We start from the raw sequence: 16860 nt of genomic DNA on the forward strand, positions 1-16860 counted from the left end.
GGATACTGCAGACCACAACCGACTATCCCTGGCGGAATGCAAAGATTAAAGGAAAATGAAATTACAGAAATCAATGTGAGCGTTTGGAGCCTCAGTTAATCTCCACCATAAGTGGAATCCTCGTTGGGGGAGGAGCCCCTCAGTTTTAATGATGTAATTAAAAGGTCCATGGGCCAATTTGTAGTTAAATTAGCAATTCTTTTTTGCTGGGCAAAGTCCATTTAGGAGTAACGCCTCGTTTTGTATCGCAAGGGAGTCTGTCGATTATCGCCCTTTGTTTCGCAAAATGTTTCGGCTATTTTCGCTTTCGCTGTTGATAATCGGCACTGAGTCGTTCCGCCCACCCTCAGAGCTCAACGGAAACTTTTACATGGGCAACTTTGGCACGCAGAATGAAAATAAACAGAGCATAGAATCCGCAGATGGTATCCTCAAGGCTTACGGGAGGAAATATCTCTCGTCTTCCGCAAGTTGGCCGCTCAACTTGCTCTCAGACCTCAATTCTAATCTACTAGGAGTCGGCTCCGAGTTTCTGTCCCCAGTGAAGAAGCTCATGGGAAACGAGAATAAACGCGAACACGCAGTATGCATGGTTGGAAACGGAGGATTCACACAAGACGAGCCTTCTGACCATGGAAAACACTCCTTCGCCCTGTACATGATGGGAGAAGGCCATGGACACACATTAAACTCGGAGGATTACACCGACAAGGCATGGGAGGCCATCACAACGCTCACCGATATAGCAAACAGCTATAAATCGTCCTACGTTGAAGGTGATATGCTCTTGTTGGCGCTGCTTAATGGAGGTGAAGAGTCCATGTGCCACAAGATTTTGCAGTCGGCTGGAGCAGATGTAGCTAAAATGCGCCAAGACCTTGAAAATCATCTACAAAAACAACCCCGCATGGCAGGAGGGTTTGGAGAACAAAAGGTGTTGGGAAGAATCCTTCAAAACGTTCTATCTGTGACTAGGCGCTACAAAAGTGAATTGGGGGATGAGTACATCTCTGTGGAACACTTGCTACTGGCATTAGCTGCAGAAGACTCTAAATTTACTCGTCCATGGCTCTCTAGACACAAAATAACATTTGAAAAACTGAGAAAGGCCGTTGATAGTGTCAGGGGTAAGCGCAAGGTTACCTCCAAAAATCCGGAACTGGTAAGTTTTATCATCCGTGAAAACGTACAATGATGATTCTTATTACACGATGCTTTATGCATGTGACGACAAAAGGCGAATCTGACTATCATTACGCATATACATCACGATTTAGGCATTCAAGGCACTGGAAAAATATTCCAGAGATTTGACAGCAATGGCAAGAGCTGGAAAGTTGGATCCAGTCATAGGAAGGGACAATGAAATTCGTCGCGCAATTGAAATTCTTAGCAGAAGGACCAAGAATAATCCAGTACTCCTTGGTGATCCCGGTGTTGGCAAGACCGCCATTGTTGAGGGCCTTGCAAACCGTATAGTTTCTGGAGATGTTCCAGATTCCCTAAAGGACAGAAGAGTTATTTCGATCGATTTGGCCTCTATTCTTGCTGGAACACAATACCGTGGTGAATTCGAGGAGCGTCTAAAAGCAATCCTAAAGGAAGTTCAAGACGCTCAAGGAGAAATTGTGATGTTTATTGACGAAATCCACACTGTTGTTGGCGCTGGAGATGCTCAAGGAGCTCTGGATGCGGGAAATATGCTAAAACCTATGCTGGCAAGAGGAGAACTGCGTTGCATTGGTGCCACAACTTTGCAGGAATATCGCCAAAGAATAGAAAAGGACAAGGCACTGGAACGTCGTTTCCAGCCAATATACGTTTGTTTTTAATGTCACTATATATTATCATATAGGTTGATCAACCCTCGGTTGAGGAGACGATAAGCATTTTAAGAGGACTGAGAGAGAGATACGAAGTTCATCACGGTGTTCGTATCCTTGATTCTACTCTTGTCCAAGCTGCTCAGTTGAGTGACAGATATATCAGCGATCGTCACCTCCCAGATAAGGCAATTGACTTGGTTGATGAAGCAGCAGCTCGCCTTAAAATACAACTATCCAGCAAGCCTCTGCAATTGGATGCTATAGAGAGAAAACTCCTGCAACTTGAAATGGAAAAGATTTCCATATCCAGTGATAATGTTGGAGGAACAACATCTCAGGCATCTGGAGTTGGACTTATTCCCGATACTGCTAGAAGAACCGCTGGTGAACAAGAAAAACGACGTTTACAACAGATTGACCGCGCTATTGAACGTCTCAATCTTGAAAAGGTGGAGCTAACAGACGCGTGGTTGCGTGAAAAATCGTTAGTGGATGCAATTAGAAACGTAAAGGAGCGCATGGACGTTGTAAAAGTTGAGATTGACCGCGCAGAGAGGGATTTTGACTTGAATAGGGCAGCTGAATTGCGATTCGAAACCTTGCCCGATCTGGAGAGACAGCTGCAGGGAGCTGTTGGAGACTATGAAGCTCATGTAAAGGAGATACAGTCGAGTGGAGGTCAATTGCTATTGAGGGATGAAGTTACACGGGAAGATATTGCAAACGTTGTCTCCCGTTGGACTGGAATTCCCTTGAGTAAATTGGTCAAGACACAGAGAGAAAAGATTCTTCAAATGAGCGATGAGTTGCACAAGAGAATAGTTGGTCAACAAGAGGCTATTGATGCAGTCACCGCATCGGTGCAAAGATCGAGGGTCGGAATGAATGATCCCAAAAAACCAATCGCAGGGCTCATGTTCCTTGGTCCAACTGGTGTTGGTAAAACAGAGCTCTGCAAAGCTATAGCTGAGCAACTCTTTGACACAGAGGAGGCTATCGTTAGATTCGATATGAGTGAATATATGGAAAAGCATTCCGTTTCTAGACTTGTCGGCGCACCACCTGGCTACGTAGGATTTGAACAGGGTGGTCTACTCACGGAAGCTGTTAGAAGACGTCCATACTCTATTGTTTTGTTCGATGAAATGTGAGTTTTTTTTCTTGTATACACGCATGTTGCAGTGAAAAGGCTCATCCAGACGTTTTCAATCTCCTTTTGCAAGTCCTAGATGATGGCAGATTGACAGATTCAAATGGACGTAAAGTTAATTTCACAAATACCCTAATTGTATTCACTTCCAATTTGGGAAGCCAAAATATTCTGGAATTGGCTAAATTCCCAGACAAGAGAAACGAAATGAAGAACAAAGTCATGGCTTCAGTCAGACAAACCTTTTCTCCAGAATTTTTAAATCGTATCGATGAGTTTATTGTCTTTGACAGCCTTTCCAAACCAGGTATGGATGATGAATGGTTGATGCATGCATGTGCAGAGTTGAAAAAAATTGTCGGCATGGAGTTGGCAAAACTTTCAGACAGATTGGCAGAAAAGAATATCAAACTCTCAATTGATGATTCTGCAATGGCACACATCGCAGAAGTTGGCTACGATCCGGCTTACGGTGCCAGACCTCTTAAACGTACAATTCAACGCGAAATCGAATCACCAATTGCAGTCGGAATCCTATCTGATAAATTTAAAGAACATGACACACTAAATGTAAAGTACGCTGACGGGAAGATTTTAATCACAAGCTCGTAACAGGTTTTTTATTTGTATTCATGTGTATCTCAGTATTTTCCATCTATTCCTGTTGATAGTTGTTCATCTTGTTCTGTGGATAGTCTCTCTGATGGTGAGCTACTTGAGGGAGGATGAATGTATGGATGAGGAGTAGATAGGAGACTACCATAAAATGGTTTTAGGTATGTAAAGTAGAAGACTAGAAAGTAGCATTATGAATGTCTACAATAGACATAAGGAACAAATGTCCAAAAGGAGAAAAGAGTAGTCACATAGCTAAACGCCATAGATGCTCTAATGATGTGATCGCATATTTGAGAGAGTTATACATCCATGGTAATAAAACAGATTATAAAGAATCTCATCATAAAAGGGATAAGTTTACTATCCATCACCTGACATATGATGGAAAGGACCTTACGATCGCAGGTGATGGATCTAATACACTTATATCACAACATCCGGATCTAAAAGAGATATCCACATACTATCACAAGGACTATGACGATAAGAATGACTATATAGAAAAACCTCTTCTACTCCGGCTTAAAAATGATAAGGGAGGAACGGACTGGTATTATAATGCAGATACAAAGGATGAGAAAGGTGAACAAGATAGAGGAACTACATGGGAACCAAATACTAAATGGAACGCGATAGATGGAAATGAGTTTTTTAAATATGGTAAGCCAACTGACAAACTCAGGGAGAAACTCGATTATCTCACATGCAGACTCCACAAGCTTCACTACATAAACATTTTTAAGAGTGATGCTAAAGATGATCCATACTACTCTTGTCCTGTCTGTAAAAACTACAATGTCACAGTTTCTAAATATGGCACTATTGGAGAATATACTAAGTACAAACACACATACGATACTTACGCAAACTCCGTTAGGTATGAAAGTGCTAATCTTTCTTATAGAGATGATGAAACAGATCCCAACGGATACAAGCCTATTCCGCTTGATAATCGACACGACAGTAGTCTGGGAGTATATTACTGGGATAAAGATGACAGGCATACAAAGCCTCTTGTGATGGAAGTTGGTGTTTTAATTGGCGGATTAGTCCCCCTGGGTAATGATGGAGAACCAAATAACAAGGAGTGGACTATGATTCCAGATGCCATAGGACCTGTATCTGAAGAGATGCTCCATAAACAAAAATGTAAACTTTTTAGCCCAGTAATCATAGATGTCACTAGAACTACTGGGGAGAATGAAAACAGTTATCCTAACCCATACTATAGTGGTAGAAATTGTGAGAATAGGGATTGTCCCCAAAATGTAAAGGTTACTAAGTATGTTAATCTATCTCATATAAATGGATTCACTGCTTGGAAACATACCTATAGGAATAGAGATGATAAAACATTTACAATCACAGGTTTCAAAGGTGGTCCTTCAGAAGGTAGGGATCAGGTAAAACTTCCAATATGGAATGTTAATGAGGTAATCGTTTATCTTTCTCGGTGTGGTAGTGTTCCCCTTCTGGTATATGTTAGTAGTAATGATGGAAATAGTAATACTCACAGATGGTACCAGAGAAAGAATGGTGATAAGTGGGAAGATGGTTCTAGTGGGCTAGATCAAAAACTTCCAAATCAAGTTAAGAGTACTGATCTTGAACGCATTCTAGAAGGTATTAATGAGTTGAAAATTGAGTGTCAGGAAGTGAAGGTAAAAAAGGAAAAAGAGGCACATAAAGCACAGCCTCAACGACCTCAACTTGCTACTTTGCAAAGGCCCTCTTCTGGTTCTACTGGTAGTACTTCTGAAGGTAGTATTGGAGAAGAAAACACTATTGAACCATGTGGAGCTATTGGTGAAGCTCTTGGTTACGGATCAGTTATAGCTGGTGCAGTTGGTACAGTTGGATTAGAACTAGCTCATAACATGGCTAAGGAGGCTCTTGAGCATATAACTGATACTGTTATTCCTAAAGCTGCTGACCTGGTTGGCAAGGTTCTTGAACATATACCTGCTGTTCCTGCAGCTGAGCCATCTGACAGGGTTCCTCAAGTTACCCCTGGAAATACTTCTATTGAATCTGCTGATCCCTCTCATACTACATCTGAACAACAAGCTATTATTTCTCAACCTGTGGACGTTATTTCTATAAGAAGACCAAATAATTTATCCGGGTTAGGAGGGGAATATCCGGATGTAACAATTAACTTTGATAGTTCTCTAGTAGATTTTGGTTATGGAACAGGTTTGATCATAGGCGGTTCCAACTTCTATCAGTCCACAGAGGAGACTGAACCAATCTTGTATTCTGTTGAAGAAGATTACAGGACTATAGAACACACTACACACGGATACTTTGTTGATTATGATGCCTACAACACTACGGGAGACACTATATATGGATATGGCTCCACTGTTGAAACCTATGAGGCTCCCCCTATTTATATTCCTATTGTTGAAATTAATGAGAGTGAAGTTATTACTATGGATGTATCTGATCCTAAAAAATTTGCTACACCTACTGCTGACAGACAAGAACATCTTGTGGGTCCTCATAGACATGAAACTCCCCCCGCTACGGAAGAACATCAAGCTTCTGCTCAACAAACATCAGATACTTTAAATACTGGAAATCCTGCTGCTCAAGCTCTATCCACCTCAGCCTCTTCTACTCCTGGAGCCCTTTCTCCAAGCTCTCCAGGCTTTCTACACCCTCCAAATCCTAAAGCTGGCTCTGACAATTCTACTAACATTATTAAGACTACCATCTCTGTAACTACGGGGATTCTTGGTACTTCAGCCTTGGCTTGTTTTGCGGGATTTAAGTTCTATACGAAATATAAGGGAGACCCTTGGGTTAGACACGGATATCCTATAGAGTTTTTAAATAATGTGCCATATTGAACATGCATAGATCCACTTGTGAACTTTTGTTCTCTAGGGGAGTATGTCATTCATTCATACTAACAATTCTGCTCACACCAGTTGAGACATTAATATGAAGAGAGAGGTCTCCAGAGTCTCAACCCTCTCCATAATGACTCCCCACTGATACTCCAAATACATGCAGTATGCTCTCCCACTTGCCGAAACTAGTAAGACCCAAGTTACACCAACCAATGAGCCTGAAAACTCTGACTAAAAGTACAAACATAAAAGTAGCAAAAATGTGTCTGATAATCAATTAGCGTGATGCATCGTGGGTGATCAATTTGTGTCGCTGTAGGATAGTATGTTACACGTGTGTCTATAATACATACAAGTGTGTTTTACCAACGGTGCCATCGTGATGATGAGTCAAAAAGCATAGTGAATTATTATCAGTCGACTCCTTGGCAACCGAATCCCGATTCTTTGTCACGGGATCGCGCGCGTGTGTGTGAATATGGATTCAAGCGATTTTTTCATCCATAAACCAGCTGCAACGAATATCCATAGCACTTTACCAAAAAACCTGCCATGGCAATAATAAATCCAGTAGCGCATTCCACAAAGATCTTGTAGCATGTCCTTGCTAGATCCAGAGGGACACTATGGTGTGCTTGCATACCTAGTTTGTTGCATGTCCAAGACGACGTCTCCGTCGTCACCGCGTTTCTTTTTTCTGCTACTCTTTTTTGGAGTAGAAGTTTGTGGTTGCGCATTTGCGCGCCTGTTTGGAACGTCTGATACTTTGATGTAGTTGGGGGAAAGCCATTCAGGCATTATAGCCATATTTCCAATTTGGCATCTAAATAGAATGCACGCATGTCTGGCATCAGCGAGTGTGTTGTGATGACCAAGACTAAATCCCTTTGTCTTGAATTTTCCATTCTCCTTCCATTGACATCTCCAGAGCTTTCTGGTAACATCAAAGTAGACACCTGTTGGTACAGGGTCATATGGTATTAAAACGTCTGCGCTTCCATAAATATCAGCAAGATTCGAGGTTGTTGGTCTTGATGCTGGCATCCTCTTTTGGTTATACTTTTGACTCCTCTTGGACGATGAATCACTGTCATCAATATACCAGTCCTCATTACCGGAATAATCAAATCCCATTTCTGCCTTGTCGCTCAGATTGTTCATGTCGTAAATGTACAAGTCATCATTAGGATCAACGTGTGAAAGTTCACGAGTAGACCTCCTAATTGCATAAGAGGGAATATTCTCCAAACTAGAACTACTCTTATAGGTACCTGACCTGGCATACTTTGTTTTTGACGGACTGTCCACGTATCTCGATTTAGAAGGACTATCTGCATATCTAGACTTTGATGGACTATCTGAAGTCCTCTTTCTCTTTTCATATCTTGAGTCACCAAGGGTCATATTTGGTGATAGCTTTGGACTTTGACTACTAAAGGAACAAGTGTCCTCAACATCACTAGAGATATCATCCGAAACGTATTGGTCATTTTCAAACGTACTTGTGGATGCAGGTTCCCCATCTCCCATTATCAAAACATCCAAAAAGCTGCTGTCCAAAAAGTCTTCAGAATATGCAGTAGTTGAATCGAACTTTAAATCAAAGTCCAAATCACTCTGGAGTAAATCCCTGCAAGAACCTCCATCACGCTTTTCCAAGCTATAATCTTGAGATTCCTGCCGGTGTACTCCTCCACTCTCAAACGTGTCAGAATTTTGAGAGAATATGGATTGATGGGAAGCCAATCCTCCAAAGGAAGATGGATGAGTAGGTATAGCTTCCATAGATGAAGGTAAGGTTCCCAAAGAGTCGTTAAAGAGAAACTCTCCCAATCTAAAGGAGGACATCAGGGCAGCATTTAGAGACTTTAACAATGCCTCCTCACTTGCCCTTGGATCCTTATGTTTTAAAGCAATTCCAATATCCATAGCGGCCCTAATAGACCTTCTTAAACCAAGAATAACATCGGATTCATTGATATCGTGTGTATTTTCTTCATGCCTCAGAGATCCATCAGCATGTATTGATTCTACAGATGATGTCTTGCGCATTGGCACAGGGCTCACCCTGTTAGCCCGTGTACCAGGAGATTCATGACCTTGCAAACTCGGTGAGCTCGAAAGCCCAGGCGATGTTGGTTCGCGCAGGTCTGAAAGTTTTTCGTGTAAACTATGCAAATCAAAACTGGAAACCAGTACTGCATTAACAACCCCGTCAGTAGAAACTGGGTCATGTGGTGGAAAAGCTGCGTCAGAAAACAAAACACGGCTAATGTCAGAGAATGACAGTATGCAGTGTTTGCAGAAGCAAGCAGATTCAGCCGATAAGAGTGTGTCATCGGAACAAACAGTGTTTCTAGCCGCTCCATTTTTAATACTTGAAAGGTCAGAGCTGATACAGCGAGTCAAAATATCATTTTGAACGTGACTTCTCCGGCTTCTTGGTGTGCATGATTCATCCTTCAAGTGATGTGATCTCGTAAGCCTCTTCAAGTCCAAATTTGTACAGTTTGCAGAATACAAGTCTCCTTCTCCAAGGGTATTTGGAGAGTGATAATAATTCCACCAGTATGGAGTGACATCGCTGGCCGTACTCCTTGGGGATTCCAAATTTTCGTTTGCACCTGCTGCGGCTCCAGGAGAGGCTAGTCTATCAGCAGTTCTGGAAGATGACAATGCATCCGTTGTGCCGAGATAGACTGAGTCTACCTCCGTAGAAGAGCTAGCGAGCGCCGAATCTGGTGTAGCCAACCTTGTGTCAGGCGTAGATTCCACAAAATGAGAGGTGGAGTTGCTATCACGCTTAACCACAAGGTAATCCTTCAGACGGCCTAGCGATATCCTAAAACTGTTCTCCACATCACCAAGTGACAAAACACTTGGCTGAACAAACTCGTGAAGAACTATCTTGTGTTTCTTCAAGTCTGGAACAAACTTTCCAGAAAACTCATCGAAGAAACAGCTACTTAAATCAGCTTCATATTCAGCGAGATACTCGAAGCAAAACCAATGTTCGAGCCACCTAATGTGCACCTTGATCGGGGGTTGACAAAAAGAATCGGCCTGGTTTATTAAGCTGGAGCATACAGAATCCAACTCCGCGTATGCTCTCTTTACTAGCAAGTGGGCGTATTCATTACACTGAGTTAAATGTGCTCTCAATTTTTCTTCATCAACTTTAAGATCGTTGCTCTTCTCTTGAACTACAATGCCTGGTAGTGGACTCCCTGGCAGAGCTTCATCCATTACAATCTCACCGTCAACGGTATTTACAGAAAATTCCGAGTCAGCAGGTGTATAGCAGGGTCCTTCCAAGAAGGCGAGCGATTTAACAGATTCCTGCGCACACTTTAAAGCCTTTTCTGGGTCATTTGCAAGTGGAATCTTCTCGAGGAGTGTAAGTCCATACTTTGCCTCCTCTCCAGTTTCAATGATTCCGTGGAGAATGCTCTGCAGATCATCACGCGTGACCGAATTTTTGGTAGTTTTGCAATCTTCACAAATGATGCTTGTGTTTGATCTGCACGATTCGAGATTTATACACTTGAAGGAGTTTTTGCAGTTGCCCAAGTTGCTATACAAGTACAAGGTGCCATTAAAAATGACAGACATGCACTGGGGCGATCCGAACTCAATAATGATAAGACTACTCCCCAAGGATAACTTCTCACGTACGTGAGCTTCTTCTGGGCATACCTCATTTTCATCTCCTTTGCATGAACATGCTAGGCCATCATCGAACTTGCGCAAGTGTGTAGCAGTTTCGTGTACCCAGCAGTATGTACTGCCAAATCTTTTTGTGTTATTGACAGCGGAGACTCTGCTGTAGTATGCTCCAGTAGACTCTTTAATGGACTCTTCGGCATCTTTTGTTTGACCGGCTTTAATCCACCACTCTCTAGTGTTGTCTATCACATTGTTTCTGGTTGCTAGAAAGAGGTGTTTCTCTACCATTGTGCAGGTCTTCAGGCAATGATTGTTTGCTTGGCCTGTCCTGTCTATCTGTCCCCTATAGACGGTAGTCACAGCCGCTGTATTCTAGAGATCTGTATCGATGCTGCGCCAATGACCAACCGTCCCTATCAACTTCATTAAACGATAAAAATCAACTTCATTAAACTTTAAAAAGTCACTGCATTATAGAAAGGCAATGCTTGAAGAGTCTCAACTAGAAAGGTGATTCGTAGCGAGTTATTTGTATATATTCAGACTGGAATATATAGCGATGGATGAATTTTGGTGAATTCAAAAAGCAAGAACAATAACCATGTTGTTAAACGAGTTAATTTAATAAATCAAAGGGTTAAAACGAATCCCCAAATATAAATCAAAGGCGATGCAAACGCATATCTAAAAAATTCTGTATGTTTGGCTCCATCTAATATTTGTTTCAGCATCCCCAGATTCCTTGCATTACATTAGACGCTGCCCTAAACAGATCGATATTTCCCCATAATTTAGATACCATCGGAAAGGATTTAAAAAATCATTCAAGAATTGCCGTCATAGTCGCTATCTTTTCTCGTCTTTTGGCGATTTAAAGACGATTCTGACGCAGCAGCCCGACTATCCCACTTTTAAAATTCAAAATCCAACGCCAATCCGAGCCTTTCCTCCCTTGGAAACTCAAACTGACAACATAAAATACCAAATTTGCCGACCTTCCTAGCATAGCAGGCCGGAATTATGCCGAGATTTACCCCTTTCTTGCATTCACCGGTCTCAGCCCATTCCTCGCATGCATTCGCTCATTTACACACAAAACGGGGACCTTTGAAACGGGATTTCTGGACTTTTATTTTTGATAAATATAAACTATCTGGGGAAGACCCGATTTATAGCACATGGAGAGAAAATTACTCGCCGCTCTCAAAGAGCTTCTTGAGCTCACCAGTGGAGTGAAGCTCTTCTACAATGTCGGAGCCACCAATTAGTCGCCCATTTACGTATACTTGAGGAAATGTTGGCCAGTCACTAATCTTCTTCACACACCTCCTCAGAGCCTCGTGAGAAAAGACATTGATGTATGCGTAGTCATTCAGCTTGTAGTTATTCAAGATTCCAATCAACTATGTATAGTAGTTAGTGTAGAAATATAGAGGGGAAATACCTTGGCGCTGTACTGGCACTGAGGCTCCTCAGGAGTGCCCTTTATGAAAATCAAAAGCTTTTCAGCCTCGATCGTCTTGCGCAGCCTCTCCTCTATCTCCTATAATAATTTTAGTGTGGAATTTTCGCAGTAAATGTGTGGATCGAGGAAAATTCAACTCACAGCGTCAACGTCTGTCGAGAAACGCCTCTGCGTCATGCCTGCGCCCTGTATCTGGGCTGAAATCGTCCTCCCATAGTCACACCTTGCAGTTTGACGAAACAGTTTGTCAGAAAATGTGCAAAGGTAGCGCGAATTTATTCGTCTGCCTCCGAGACTCGTCAAGAGTCTTCCTATCCTCATTCTTGCCGGAATGTGTGCTAATGCCGCCAAAATTTCCGAGAGTAATGTCCATATACTCTCTGTATGCCAGAATTACGGAGAAAACGGCAGAATAGTGACCCGAAGCTTCCCTTGGGTGCCCTCTGGTCGTGAGCCTCCCGGCACTATCCGTTCTACTTTTCCGTTACAGTTTTCGAGTGGAAACGGTAGTTTTTAATCGCAAACCCTAGACTTGAGTTTTTCTTGGCGAACTTGTGACACGAGGCAACGCAAAGGGCCGCAAGCTCTCGATACTCAAAAAGGAAGAAGAAATAGCCTTTCCTATTCCACAAAAACAATAAAACAGCCTAAAGTTGGCCATAAAGGGGCATTCATCGCATATAAATCAGAAAGTTATCGAAAATGACCAAATCGGAGGACGTTTGCGCAGATTCCGAGGAATCGCATTATGTATCTCCAGTAGCAAAGCCACAATTGGCAGGAAAGGTGCTGATAAGGTCACTCAAGTTGGTAAAGAAAGCCTTGACGCTGGAAAAATTGGCAAAGCAGCAAAAGCTAGAAAAAGGTCAGGGAGACTTGGTGTTGACCAGATTAGTGAAGAGAGGGGTTCAAGACGTGACAAAATCCCTAAGGAAGGGGTCCACTGGAATTGTTTTAATGGCCTGTGATGTACATCCAGTTGATGTCCTAGCCCATGTACCAATTTTGTGCGAGGAACTCTCGGTAGCCTATGCTTACGTAACCTCTAAAAGGGTACTATCGGATATTTGCCAGTCAAAAAGACCAACTTGTGTAGTTTTGATTGTAAAGCCCTCGAATGACTTCTCCAACAGAATCAAGAATCTAGCTCCTGGTCAAGAAGAAAAGGTGGATTACTCCCAGCTCTTTGAAAAGGTCGATGGGAGTATCAGGAAACATCATCCGTACTTGTAAGAATGATAATTTGGGGATTGACACAAGTGCAAGAATTTAGTTGACCATAGAAGGGTCCCAGGAATTGGATATTCTACAGGGAACTGAATACACAAGAGTCGAGGGCCGCCTTTTCATGTACATATCCAGCAGTTTGGGTTAAGCTATATGCAATAAACGTTCATTACACAAGGATTGCTGCATCTAGGTATATCCACACTTGGCACAAAATAATTCAAGACGATAAATTGTTTATTTAATATGTACACTTCCAAGTTAGACATTAACCCGCTAAATTAACGCATATGCTGGCAGAAAAAGAGTGCATGCAAAAAAGATTGTCATCACGGTCTGAAGTTTCTGGCACTTTGTCTATTTATAAAAGGTGTGTACATTATATTTTAAATTGTGTGAGTAAAAGTCTTCCACACCCTTGGCTTACTTGTTACTCCCACTGCTGAGTGCAAAATTAAAATACCAATGGTGCAATGTTTTTAAATTCAAATTTGCGATAAATGCAAGGTTGGACAAGTTTGAGACTATCAATTTCTTCCCATAAAACATTCAATAAATTATGCGAATGATTTCTAGTATTTGGGACAAAATGCCAATCTTTGATAAAACGGAGGCCATTCTAGTCGAAAAAATGTTCTAGGTTCTCATAAACCAACTATTCATTAAAGTACTCAAAAACATTGCTATTATCTGCCATCCTCGACTCCATTTCGTCTTTATTAAAGTTTTCCAGACCGGACATCTCCTCAAGTTCTGAGAATATAGACATGCATTCCTTCCCTTCTTTTACCAATGTTGCACCATCTTCCAGTTCCAATAGCCATTCATAGCCACTAATTGGAGATGCACCAGCCGCTAATTCCCCACTCTCATCTGATGTAGCTTCTGTAGCAGTGTCAGTATCAGCACTGGCAGTACCACTATCATCAGCTGATGTAGATGGCTTTTCTCCATCACTTTCCTTTTCTGCAGGTTTCTCTTCAGGTTTGGAATCAGGGTTGTCTACGACTACACTTTCATCTTGGGGCTTTAGAAATACTGGTGTATACTTTCTATCATTAATGACAAATCTGTCATCTTCCTTTCTGTAGGTATACTTTTCCACTCCACAGTCCCCATCTCCATATATGGAAATGATTGTTATTAGGGGTTTCTCCGAATAATCGTAGATTATCTGCCTCTCTATTAAGTTTTGGTCTCGACAGGTAATAACCTTACGACCGTATTTGACCACGCCAATAATAAATCGATACTTCATTTCAGGTCTCACACTATACCTCTTAACCATGGCTTTAACATCGTCGTCCACTTGTATGATACTTGTATTGCCTTGCGCGGGTAAATTTAGGCAAAAGGATGTCCGAGACACTGGGCGGAATTTATTAGTACCTTCAGGACTAGTTATGAATTCTAAAATCTTCCTCTGGTTACGGCCACGCTTTTTAATCTTGCAAACGATTCTGAGGTATCTTATTTTATTGGTAAGATCTACAACAAGAAGAAACCTATCCATATCGTTGGGATTCCCAGGGCAGACCATTTCACCTATTTATCATGAAGATGAATGTATTCATACATAAAAGAAGAGAAACCTTACCTGCATTTTTGACATCTCCGAGTCTATAGTAGCCTGTAAGACTTCTTTTAACAGTGTAGTAACGAGCTTCAGGGTGAGATGTGGATTTAATCATCCGAATAGTATCTGGGAGCTCATCGGCAAGATCAAAGTCTATTGGAAATCTAGGCTTGTAAGGCGACGTGCATGCACGTTGAATGAGAATAGATACGATGAATAGAATAAAAGATTTCATGGCTACAGGGTTTTATATCATCTAAAAGAATATAATATAAAGTGGCAAATAATAAATGGGGAAGCCAAGTCCAAAAAATTTTTTACAAAGGCTATGTGACCCATTGCGAATATGCACGATTCCATGGCTAAATTCGTGAAATCAACATGATTTAGATTTCATATTGTACTGTAGACCAAAGTGCCCGTTTTACTCATTAAAACCCCCCTAGATAGCATCCAGTGCATTCCGCATGTTACTAGCACCAAACCCTACTGCACATTAGTGTTCATTTCTTGAATAATTCCTTATTCACTGCTGCAGCTTCTTCAAACTTTTCTTTAAACGTCTTTGCCTGGTCCAAGGTGGCGAATTTCAACGCCAACTGTTCAACCTTGTTTTCATCTTCCAGAGTATTGTGAGCAGTCCATACCCAGATCTTGTCGCTTCCAACATTTGGTGTGAGCTTGCACAACCCATCAGACTCTAGCACATAGTGATTGGCAACAACCTTGAATGTCTTTTCCTGACGCAACAAGAACCTAATCTTTCCGCTAGTCCTGTGCTTGAGCAACTTGGAGTCACCGAGTCCTCTCTCTTTCCATACTCCTGTACCATCGGTATCGGTTGCCCATCTGTAAAGCTTGGAGCGCTGAGTCCAGAATATGTCCTCGTCCTCTTCTCCAGTCTCAACCTTGATCTCGCTAACCTCAACCTAGACAATTTGTTATGGGATGTAGAAACGTCAAACAAACCTTCCTGGCCTTCCAGTTGCCCTCAACAACTTCCTCTTCGGGGGAAGCTTCTTCGTCTTGGCCTGCGGCGCCAGCTTCCTTGGCAGAGTCTCCTTCAGGTGCGTCTGTCTTGGCAGCTCCAGGGCAGGTTCCCTCCTTTACGGGGCAAGATTCCTCCTTTTTCAGACAGCAGGTTTCACTAACTTCTTCTTTCTTGAGACAACAGCTTTTGTCGGCGACAGGACAGCCTTCATGGGCCTTCTTGGCGGCTTCTCCAGCTGCAAGTTCGCAGGCGATCTTTGTATTGGCATCCTTTGCCAGTGGACAGCAAGATTCTGGACTCATTTTAGTAAAAGTAGATGATACAAGATCGAAAGTGGAAATTAAGAGCCAAGGCCAATCCCCACAGGTCGCTGGACTCAAAAATTATCATCAGCGGACAGCCAACGGCCATGGCCGTGGACTACCGTCGCTACTGGCCTTGATGTGCCGACAAAGCGGGTGGTTGGCGTTGGAAACCTTCTAAAGCCCCGGATCTGAGAGTTACGGTCACTCGACCGGGCGCCAGATGTGCAACCAAGCGACCACAAGAAGCTCTTGGGAACAGCCAAACAGCCCTCACCTGCGACTACGCAAAGGTTACATGTGGGTGGGTTCGACCCTAGGGCCCGTGGCGCCCCTTTACGGCGACTAGACAAGTGAAGTTGGTGGAAGGATTTTTGATGTGTAGCAACTTTCCCGGTCAATTACCGCCGTACGGCTAGTTATACTTGCACAAGTCAGCCATTCGCTAGTTTGAATCTCTAGGATGGTCACAGCAGAGCTATGGCAAAGGGAGATGATAAATTATGATTGAAAGGAGAGCTCGCTTTTTTGTGCACTAGAATGGCCATTTAAGGACCACTCACTCATCTTGTGGATGGATTAATCGCTAATGCAGTAGAATCTGCCAGTAGACACTTGTAGAAGGACCAACAGGGTATAAACACACTCCCTGTATGTCTAAAGTTTTCACAAATTTGTCTCCGTCATACTCTTAATCAATATGTCTACATTATTGCAACTCTTGAGAGGGTAGTATCATACAATTTGTGGATTTTTATGTCTGAAGTCGGGATAATTATCACCACTAATCTCCGATGCTTTCTCAACAAGAGGAAATATCTCCCTAAACTCACAACTTTTCTGTTCACAACATTCAGTCAGTATAATAAATGGATGAAGAAGTTGATAGGATGTGTGAAATGAGGAATTGGGCAGATGGCATCCTACACATTTTGGGAAGTAGCCAGGATGGCCAGTATAGAGACACTAATGCAGTTTTATAAGCATATAGAGTGGAGTAAAGGATAGTGTTAGAATTATGTAGTTAGGGATGAAGTGAGGTGGTGGCCTTGCACACATGCAGAGCTTCTGATGGAGGATGGATCTGCCTACTACCATGCACATCCAGAAGGAGGAACTCGCCGGGTTGGCAATGTATCTAGGATTCAAGAGGAAAGGGTAAAGGAGAATCTACAAAAAGT

The 16860-nt window shown here is 42.3% G+C and overlaps 7 protein-coding genes across 7 annotated transcripts; 3 read left to right on the forward strand and 4 right to left on the reverse strand.

Annotated features, from left to right (window-relative positions):
- Nucleotides 1-286: 286 nt before the first annotated feature.
- Nucleotides 287-3588, forward strand: BEWA_004430 (hypothetical protein; the record flags this gene model as incomplete). The annotated part of the gene is made up of 4 exons (XM_004830644.1): nucleotides 287-1162; nucleotides 1278-1820; nucleotides 1856-2973; nucleotides 3009-3588. The coding sequence occupies 4 exons, from the start codon at nucleotides 287-289 to the stop codon at nucleotides 3586-3588; spliced, it is 3117 nt and encodes a 1038-aa protein (XP_004830701.1).
- A 200-nt stretch (nucleotides 3589-3788) lies between these two features.
- On the forward strand, nucleotides 3789-6449 carry BEWA_004440 (hypothetical protein; the record flags this gene model as incomplete). The annotated part of the gene is made up of 1 exon (XM_004830645.1): nucleotides 3789-6449. One exon carries the CDS (start codon nucleotides 3789-3791, stop codon nucleotides 6447-6449), a length of 2661 nt encoding a protein of 886 aa, XP_004830702.1.
- Nucleotides 6450-7059: 610 nt separating this feature from the next.
- Nucleotides 7060-10406, reverse strand: BEWA_004450 (hypothetical protein; the record flags this gene model as incomplete). Its single annotated transcript, XM_004830646.1, has 1 exon — nucleotides 7060-10406. The coding sequence occupies one exon, from the start codon at nucleotides 10404-10406 to the stop codon at nucleotides 7077-7079; it is 3330 nt and encodes a 1109-aa protein (XP_004830703.1). The 3' UTR covers nucleotides 7060-7076.
- An 883-nt stretch (nucleotides 10407-11289) lies between these two features.
- On the reverse strand, nucleotides 11290-11987 carry BEWA_004460 (glutaredoxin domain-containing protein). The gene is made up of 3 exons (XM_004830647.1): nucleotides 11725-11987; nucleotides 11563-11661; nucleotides 11290-11521 (listed from the first exon to the last, which is right to left on the reverse strand). Exons 1-3 carry the CDS (start codon nucleotides 11902-11904, stop codon nucleotides 11309-11311), a joined length of 492 nt encoding a protein of 163 aa, XP_004830704.1. The 5' UTR covers nucleotides 11905-11987; the 3' UTR covers nucleotides 11290-11308.
- Nucleotides 11988-12040: 53 nt separating this feature from the next.
- Nucleotides 12041-13084, forward strand: BEWA_004470 (40S ribosomal protein L7Ae, putative). Its single transcript, XM_004830648.1, has one exon. It carries the CDS (start codon nucleotides 12286-12288, stop codon nucleotides 12814-12816), a length of 531 nt encoding a protein of 176 aa, XP_004830705.1. The 5' UTR covers nucleotides 12041-12285; the 3' UTR covers nucleotides 12817-13084.
- Nucleotides 13085-13465: 381 nt separating this feature from the next.
- Nucleotides 13466-14621, reverse strand: BEWA_004480 (signal peptide-containing protein; the record flags this gene model as incomplete). Its single annotated transcript, XM_004830649.1, has 2 exons — nucleotides 13466-14355; nucleotides 14408-14621. 2 exons carry the CDS (start codon nucleotides 14619-14621, stop codon nucleotides 13466-13468), a joined length of 1104 nt encoding a protein of 367 aa, XP_004830706.1.
- Nucleotides 14622-14684: 63 nt separating this feature from the next.
- Nucleotides 14685-15719, reverse strand: BEWA_004490 (ran binding protein, putative). Its single transcript, XM_004830650.1, has 2 exons — nucleotides 15356-15719; nucleotides 14685-15315 (listed from the first exon to the last, which is right to left on the reverse strand). The coding sequence occupies exons 1-2, from the start codon at nucleotides 15677-15679 to the stop codon at nucleotides 14890-14892; spliced, it is 750 nt and encodes a 249-aa protein (XP_004830707.1). The 5' UTR covers nucleotides 15680-15719; the 3' UTR covers nucleotides 14685-14889.
- Between the last annotated feature and the right edge of the window lie 1141 nt (nucleotides 15720-16860).

This window comes from Theileria equi, chromosome 3 (assembly GCF_000342415.1).
Source record: "Theileria equi strain WA chromosome 3, complete sequence".
Taxonomy (NCBI): Eukaryota; Apicomplexa; class Aconoidasida; order Piroplasmida; family Theileriidae; genus Theileria; species Theileria equi.

Bases quoted from the DNA above. Each gene is read 5' to 3' on its own strand.
- BEWA_004460 (XM_004830647.1), bottom strand. From the start codon at position 11,904: ATGAGGATAGGAAGACTCTTGACGAGTCTCGGAGGCAGACGAATAAAT. The intron at 11,662-11,724 runs GTGAGTTGAATT...AAATTATTATAG, and splicing joins TCTCGACAGACGTTGACGCT to GAGATAGAGGAGAGGCTGCG. The intron at 11,522-11,562 runs GTATTTCCCCTC...TACTATACATAG, and splicing joins AGTGCCAGTACAGCGCCAAG to TTGATTGGAATCTTGAATAA.
- BEWA_004470 (XM_004830648.1), top strand. From the start codon at position 12,286: ATGACCAAATCGGAGGACGTTTGCGCAGATTCCGAGGAATCGCATTAT.
- BEWA_004490 (XM_004830650.1), bottom strand. From the start codon at position 15,679: ATGAGTCCAGAATCTTGCTGTCCACTGGCAAAGGATGCCAATACAAAG. The intron at 15,316-15,355 runs GTTTGTTTGACG...CAAATTGTCTAG, and splicing joins GCAACTGGAAGGCCAGGAAG to GTTGAGGTTAGCGAGATCAA.